The sequence below is a fragment of the Phaseolus vulgaris genome, chromosome 9 (genome assembly GCF_000499845.2).
Source record: "Phaseolus vulgaris cultivar G19833 chromosome 9, P. vulgaris v2.0, whole genome shotgun sequence".
NCBI classification, from domain to species: domain Eukaryota; kingdom Viridiplantae; phylum Streptophyta; class Magnoliopsida; order Fabales; family Fabaceae; genus Phaseolus; species Phaseolus vulgaris.
This window is the reverse complement of record NC_023751.2, coordinates 21,813,231-21,821,434: the sequence shown is the minus strand read 5'-3', so window position 1 is coordinate 21,821,434 and position 8,204 is coordinate 21,813,231. Positions and strand designations below refer to the sequence as shown.

At 32.2% G+C, this 8,204-nt stretch overlaps 1 protein-coding gene across 3 annotated transcripts; it reads right to left on the bottom strand.

Annotated features, from left to right (window-relative positions):
• Positions 1 to 2,461: 2,461 nt before the first annotated feature.
• LOC137823176 (auxin-responsive protein IAA8-like) lies at positions 2,462 to 7,763 on the bottom strand. Of its 3 annotated transcripts, none has more exons than XM_068628335.1 (7): positions 7,440 to 7,763; positions 6,008 to 6,447; positions 5,698 to 5,924; positions 5,379 to 5,605; positions 5,136 to 5,277; positions 3,454 to 3,515; positions 2,462 to 2,865 (listed from the first exon to the last, which is right to left on the bottom strand). In XM_068628335.1, the coding sequence occupies exons 2-7, from the start codon at positions 6,410 to 6,412 to the stop codon at positions 2,828 to 2,830; spliced, it is 1,101 nt and encodes a 366-aa protein (XP_068484436.1). In that variant the 5' UTR covers positions 6,413 to 6,447; positions 7,440 to 7,763; the 3' UTR covers positions 2,462 to 2,827. The 3 variants fall into 3 exon arrangements, with proteins under 3 accessions (XP_068484436.1, XP_068484437.1, XP_068484438.1); XM_068628336.1 differs by having other exon boundaries at positions 7,179 to 7,441; XM_068628337.1 differs by lacking the exon at positions 7,440 to 7,763 and adding an exon at positions 7,004 to 7,192.
• Between the last annotated feature and the right edge of the window lie 441 nt (positions 7,764 to 8,204).

The window sequence follows — 8,204 nt, the reverse complement described above, 5'->3', positions numbered from 1 at the left end:
TTTGCATTTCGTCTTTATTGACCAAAATCCACCCGTACGAGAATGTGGGCCATTTCCTCTGGATTTTAATTATGTTCATTTAAAAGTTACTGGTATTTTAGTTTGAATGGTGGACAAGAAAAATGTTTAATAAAAAGTATTTGTGAATATATAATTGATATTAATAAATAACTTATATTACGATACAAGATTAATTTTTATTATTGGTAAAACAATTTGATGAAAATTAGGATAAAATATTATTTTAAATTGTAGTGATAATAATTTTTAAAATCACTCATTGATTAAATTATTTAAAAGTTATGAAATTATTTAAAATGCCCTTGTTAAAATAAATGCTCAAACGAACATTCTTGTTTAAGATGAAGATTAAAATATATAATGCAGGAATAAGTTTTAAAATTAAAAACTAAAATAAAAGTTTTAAAACTAAAAATGTTATGATATATTTCTCAATCTTTTGCTAAAAGTGGATGACCCATGAGAAAAGGGAAAAGGAAAGGAGTTAATTTTGTTTATTAAGTTCTTTTTTACATGATTTTGTGAATTGGTTGTTTCCTTTTCCTCATAAAAAAATTAAGGAGCTTATTTATTTTTTAGATTTTCCGTAAATTTTGTTTACTTTAATTATTTTTTAAAGAGAGAAAAATCCCAGAAAAATTTAGCCCGTGACAAGATTTAATTCCCTAATGTGAATTTAAATAGATACATAATAATAATATACCTTATGCTATTAATTTATAATAGTATTAAATTAAATTTCATTTATATTAAATCAATATTTCAGAGATGGATTATTATAATTTACATGAAAGAAAATATTGCGCTATTTTTAGAATTTCATATTAAATAATATTTCAACTGAGGGATTACTATAATTTACTTGAAAAATAATATGCTATTTTTAGTTTTTAAAAATCAATTAACATGCTTGGTTGTAAAAAATTTGCACTACAAAATAAGTTTGTGAAATGTCATCAAAATAATAATTTTATCTAATTTTGTGTTTTATTATTCTAAACCCTATATTTTTAGTATTTTAAAAGTATTTGGATTTACAAATCAACAAGTTTTTTATTTTAGTTTATACTAAAAAAATCATTATCATTTTTTATCTGTACTATTTTCTTTTTTTAGTCTATAAATATTTGAAAAAAATAAAACATACTACAGTAAGGTTAAAAAAAAGTAAATAATATGTAAGCGATTATTAAAATGAATAATTTTCAAATATAAATTAGAGAAAGAAATATACAAATATTGACATGCATTAAAAATATTCTCGTACAATATTATAGGCTAGTTAAAAACGTTATGATTGCCGGAATTCAAAATTACATTCTTTTCGTTGTCTTCCCATAAAAGCCTCTTAAGTCCGTACAAAGTACATATTCGCAGTGATACATTTGTAAATTAAACCTCTGCATATTCTTATTCTTTATTATTCTTATTGTTAGTGGATATGAGATACCAGATAAGATAGATTAAGATTATTTTGCCGGAAAACAAATCTTCCTATGCCAAATCAACCACTTCACCAAGATTCTTTTTTTCCTATTCAAACTTTAGTTTTTTATCCCTACTTCACATTCTTTTCGTACTTATCCTCTTGGATTTTCATCACAAGTTAAAACTGCACAGAGAAAACCTTGGGTATAAGATTTGCTGCATTTTCTATGAACCAAACCGATTAGAGTAGAGGGCACATGCTCTCTCAGCTGTGTTTCCATAACCACAGCGGACAAAGAATCACATGCATAGGAAGAATGCATTACTGAACTCAATCCACACTTTTTGCAAGATATTTCAGAAGAAAAGATATAAAACACTGCATAACCTTATTATGTTTGCATCAAAGTGGGTTTCTAAAACAACCCTCTTCTGTTTAGGTGCTTGCATGTGTCATTTTTGCACTTAGTAAATCATGGTAACTATCAACTAAATCCGAAAACGTCAAATCAGAATCCTCTTCCCTTCATGGAGCATTAAGTTGGAGATTCACATGTTAGTTGACTTAGTTTAATACCCTGTTAGTTGAGGCATGCAAGACACGACTTTGTACGCTAACATAGAATTAGAGCCACAAATGGCTAAAAAATTCCCCATAATGTCATGGCACTGTTGTGTGTTGGTTTGATTGAACAGGAAGATCCATGCACTGCAACCAATGGTCAGAGATTCACATGCTTGGCTCGTACACCTCCCCGACAACAATATCCGAAATGTCTTGACAAAATCTAAATAGTTCATGGTCGAGGCTCAAATCTCAGCTTCACCAAGCACAATATTTGAATATTTGTTTCAGAAAATAGGTAAAAAAATCATTACCAGAAACATCTATCTAGCTGGGGAGTTCTTCTAGCCTTTTAGTGTCTGTTTTTTTGTTAGATCCTGACAACCGTATGTTTTTTTGGTATGGCTTTGATAAGTGGTAAACAGTAGTACATGGCAATGGACATACTGACATACAACTTGTTTTTTCTTCAAACAAACCTGTTGAAGGTATGCTGCAAAATTTACACATCACATATCCTTCAAGAACATCATGAACTCACGTACATAAAATATAGGTACTCTCACAGTCAAATCTTTGGAGGTTTTGTAAGTTTTAACATAACAATCTTTAAAGAAGTTGATTAAGCATAAACGGCGTGATAACATAAGGCAGACATAATAAACAATACAAAGATTGATGCAGCTTAGTATGACATTCTATCCACTTCAAAATGCCTTCAGTTCTAGCTTCCAAGACAGTCCTTGATGATTTGTTGGCCACGATAGCCCAGAAGCTTGTAGACAGTTTGATGGATAGAAAGGAACACACTTACTAGGTCCTGCTCTTACTTTTTTCAACAGTCCTAGGAGCTGCAAGTAGACACAAAAAATTAAATTCAAACAAGATATGAATAGACTAAACTAAGTTGAAAGTAGATTTCAAAGAGTAAAATAATTTTAACTTGGGTTTATATGATTATCTTCTGATTTCTGCCACAATTTTAGTTCACATTCATAATTTATAAAGCATTTTTGTAAAATTTGAAAAATTGTTCACTTCTAATCATTATCTGGATTCTGAACAAAATTGTCTTTAGCATTTTTACATCATATATTTAGAATGCAAAATAAAGTCAGTGGGCAGAAGCTATATATTTTCAAACTTTAATGGGAACTAGAACTCTTAGTACTGTGGTGTAGCCATAAGACTATTTGTTGATTAATATTATAGATATAACTTGTTCCTCTTGCCACCACCACTGCACAATTAAAATAACTACCAGGAAATTCGAAATTTTTGTATGCCTATTGATTGTTAAACTACTTAACCATGTTATGTGCATTCAGTTGAAGAACTCAAGGCTTTGTACCTTCATTGCTTTTCCTTACGTCCTTACACGATTTTCTGACATGTTTAAAGTTAGACTTGTAAGATAGATGGGTTCCATAAAAAAATACCTAGACCAATGGCATCAGAACTCTTCATGATCCTTAGCCTCTTGCAAGTTTCAGTAAACATCCTGCGAAGAGTTGAGGACGTTTGCAGAGAAACAAACATTATGCAACTTCATTTCATGAAAGATTAAATTAGACATGCAAAAAGCTAGACCTATATACACGAAAGTGGTTTTTATCAATGGAAAAGTATACATTATTCTTATTAGGAAAGGAGGAGATACCACATTATTGGAATAACCACAATATTTCACTTGCAGCAAAAGTTTTTAAATGTCTTTATACCCATCGCACCATTACACCATATAATTCATAGATAGAGTACAATTTGCAAATTGCCATTAAACCAAACTTAAATGTAAATAAATACAGCTAGCCTAGTTGCCCAAAAAATACAGTATGTAATGTTCTTTAAAAGAAAACCTAAATTACATTATGACTTTACATATCAAAATAGTGAAAAAATCAATTTTACTCCAACAAGTTGCTATTGCTACAAAATCCCATTACCACAGTCAAAAGTAAATCATGATCTCATAAAATATATAATTCTATCACTATGCTAAAAAAATACTGTCATGTTTATCAAGACTGAAATTTATTCTCCAGTATTAATAATTTGATATTAAATTGATTAACCTTATTATGCTTTCAAAAAATTCCTTTGAAATTCATAAACAGATAATAACACAGGGAGGACAGTTACTGAGCATGTAAGAATATGGAGGTTCATATGGCACGGACAACAGCAGAATTTCTTTTCTAAGTACTAAACAATGTTAAAGAATACACACGTTAATTCTTTTTCTTTTTCATTTTCACCAAACTAGCATTATTTAATCAGTTATGTGTGCTTATTTTAAGTCTATATACTGCAGTTTTGAAAAGTAACATTCCCATGTTCGATAAAAAGTATACAAAAACATTCCCCAACATTATTTATTCCCAGGAATGGATTTTTTAATCGGTGATACAATCATACTGTTTTTTCCTCTATCACTTCCTAGTTTCACCTTATTCTATCTATTTTTTTAAAATGTTTTTACTTTGAATTAAAAATATCCCAAGAAGTATCTACCAACTATATTGGATGGGACTAATACTCCTAGTAATGAAACTAATGTAATCCACGATGTCCGCTATAAAACAGAAAATGCATTCCACACATCCACACCCATAGGTTGTAACTAGTAGTTTGTTCCATAAGTTAGTTGAAGTTTCTTATGAAAATAAGCTACAAGTTACTCAAATATGTTCGTGAACCAACCTTTCATGCCAGATCATTTTTCTACAATTTATCAAAGTTCCTTCCCAGCAAACACAGAGATTCAAGGCATGGAAAAGAAGAACTAAACACTGATATATTGATAAGATAAATTTTAAAATTATAAAACACGATGCAGCTAAGATTCAACATATAAGGTAATATAATTAACATTAAAGCAGAAATCCTAAATTAATATGAAGAAACAAATACGTAGACACGGTAAAATACTATATTAATATAAGTATGCAATCATTTTGATGTTTTAGTGCTTCCTAGCTTCCTTCCCAAGACAAGTTAACATGAATAAAAACTGTCATGAGAAAACACATTTTAAGAATATAAAGTTGCTATCATTGAGGAATTTATTCTTTTAAACAAAAGGCAGTGGAAAAGAAAGAATATATGACTTAGAACTTACTCCCAGGGAACATCACCCACAAGCATCCAATCGCCATCTTTGTCCTCATATGTAAGAACATATTCTGATCCATGAAGAAGGTCCTTCAGCTTGGTTTCATTCAGCATTTCCCTGCCCAGAATTCCATGAGATCCACATTGACCTGAAATCGTACCAAAACAAGCAGTAACTGGATCCAGGTAGACTGTCCACGTAAATAATTGAAAGGCTAAGTTTCTTCACAAAAAACTAATTTTGTCTTACTTATAGTAAAACAGCTGAACATCTTCTCTAGAGCAGAAGATAATTCTGGATATGTAGAGTAATTATTCAAGTCTACTTTCCTTAAATAGGGAGCCCCATCCATACTGACTTTGATGAACAGTGCACCAACCCCCACTTTTCCATCAACTTCTTCATTGTTCTTTGAATTAGTTGCCAATGAATTCTTCCTGAATGATCTTATAGGAGGCCACCCCACAACCTGAGCCCTGGCACACAAGAATGATATGGTTAGAGATGATTCCCACAGTTAAAACCAACTTCCCAGACTTAATGTGGTAGATTTTAATTTTCCACTTACTTGGTAGCCGGTGCACTGTTGTTATTATTAGCAGAACAATGAATACTTGGTCTAGTTTCATTGGCAGAATGAGGCCTATCGAGCCCCATCTTTGTTGTTGCTGTTTCTTTCATTTTGTTTTGCAGAGCCCCAGCCTTCTCAAGTGTAGAACCAGGATTTAGTCCCAAGTTCGAAGCCGGCCTGGGAGATAGTATCGGATTGGCCTCCGAATCAACTAGGAACTTCCCCTGCATGATAGATTGGGGATTTTTAGTGTCTGCTCAGACAAGCATTAGAAAAGTACATGTCCTATGAGTAAATTGGTGTTTACCTCTGAGAAGCCATTCATGGCATCTGAAAATCCTCTCTTGTTTCCCAAAACAGCAGTCTTGGTTGAAGAATGGTGATCATCAGCCAAAGGACACAAAGGAAACAAGGCTTTTTCATCAAATTGAGTTGAGCTTCTTAAGCAAAGATCGGAATCTCTTTCAGAGGACTGTGATCCCGGAAGCCCAAGCGTGAGCTCAGTGGCTTTCAGGTTCAGATTACTTTTAGTCTCTTCTGAGACGGACGGAACTGAGCTGTCCACAGAAGAACAATCAGATAAGCCCATGTAGTTGCGTTCTTTTAATTCTAAGGTCTTGAGGCACACACTTTCCATGGTGGTTGATGAGGAAACCAACAAAGTGACATTGCTTTTACCCTCCTCCCCTATGCCCAGTAATGGTGGAGACATCACACTTTAACCCAAAGCACCCAATTTTGTATGCCCTATCAAGCAATAACACCATTTGACATTGTTATAAAGCAAACTCAGTAATCTCAACTATCTAACTTTACATGGCACAACCTTCAAGATCAGCAAGCAAACAAACATAAAAGCTACACAGAAAAACAGCTTGCTACACTTGATTTGTAAACAAGCCCAACAAACAATTCATCTCAGAACATCCATAATGCATTCAACTGAAGTATACCTATCTTTCCAAAATTTCTTTACTTTGTCCCCCAAAAGCATGAAATTAGTAACAATAATCAAACTATATATCTTTTTTAAAGTTTTAATAATCAAATTACAAATTTGACATTAAGGATTTGAGTGTTAGAGGAAACACACAAAATAATAATAATTAAATAAACAGAAAATCGTAGAAAATATAACAATCTGCTATGGTGTGCACACAGGGTAATTATTACTTTATCGGTGGAAAAAAAAGGTTAAAAAGTTCCCCAAAATAACTGAAAAGGGATAAATCTTGACAACAAAAAATATAAAAATATAGAGAAATTGACGGCTAAGGGAGAAATCTGAATTTATGAACCATACTCTTCAATCAATCATTTAGCATCTTCTATAAGCAAATTTCAGCACAAAAAAAAACAGTTCTTTAAGCGCAGACCATGAGGAGAGATCAATGGGAGAAAAATCACAAACTATTCAGTAAAAAAAGAGAAGAAAAAAAGTCTCTCAAGAAAGAAGAGAAAGAAAGAAAAGATCATACTTGTCTGAATGCCCTGAAAGGAATTTGGGAAAGTATTAAGAAAGATAGAAAACTATCTTCAGCCATTAATAATGGGAAAGACAAAGACGCATGGCAAAGTAAGAGGCATGAAAGCAAAAGGGGCAAAAACAAAGACACACAGACAGAGGGTTGGTTGCAGAAAGGCTCCAGAAATTCAGGGTCCAATTGCTTGGCTCAACCAACATAAGAAAACAAAACGTGGAAGCAAAGCACACAAGCTGCAATATTAAAACATTTTACCTGAAAAAACACAGAAGATCAGAAAGGATGAAGAAGAAGAACAAGAACAAGAGTGATTGAAACTTTGAGATGAAGAGAGAAGAGAGAGAGAGAGAGAACTAAGGACCCTCCATTGGGCATAAAGTAACTAAAGCTTTTGCTGTCTGATGTGAAACTCCATGCATTAAAATATATGACTTTAATAAAAGGAAAAACCTCTTGTGAAAAAAAAAAACTGCGCTTTCTATAATTTCTAATTTTTCTCTTTTGTCCAAAACAAAGTTTGTTTGCACTATCACTTCCTTCTACTTTAAAAATTTATTTATATTTGTGCAAGGTTCTGTCACCTTTTTAATAATATTCCGCCGAACATATACGATGGAACGCACCTTCAGTCCTCAGTGGCCCTGCATTTCTGATGATTGAGAGCGCACACCGTTGATTTATTCTTCTTCTATGAATTCATCTATTGAAATTAAGAGCTACATGCCAAAACATGATTTTAAGAACCCCTTTATTATTTTTTCATTCTAAATTTCTTAGAATTTGTTTCATTCCTAACCATGCATCTAAAATGTTTAAACTAGTTAAGTTATCGTTTCGATTTCAACACATAAAAGTTTTCTACATTCGGAAGTAAGAGAGCAGAAGTATTAATTTGATTAAATTTTGTTTTGATACTCTCTAAGGTATTATACAGAGTATGGTAAGTTAATTGCATTGCCAAATATGCCCACACAAAGCCACAAGCATGACCACTATATGGATTCCACTCATTACTCTCAT

Bases quoted from the DNA above. Each gene is read 5' to 3' on its own strand.
- LOC137823176 (XM_068628335.1), bottom strand. From the start codon at position 6,412: ATGTCTCCACCATTACTGGGCATAGGGGAGGAGGGTAAAAGCAATGTC. The intron at 5,606-5,697 runs GTAAGTGGAAAA...CTTGTGTGCCAG, and splicing joins AACAGTGCACCGGCTACCAA to GGCTCAGGTTGTGGGGTGGC. The intron at 3,516-5,135 runs GTAAGTTCTAAG...AACTCTTCGCAG, and splicing joins GTGGGTGATGTTCCCTGGGA to GATGTTTACTGAAACTTGCA.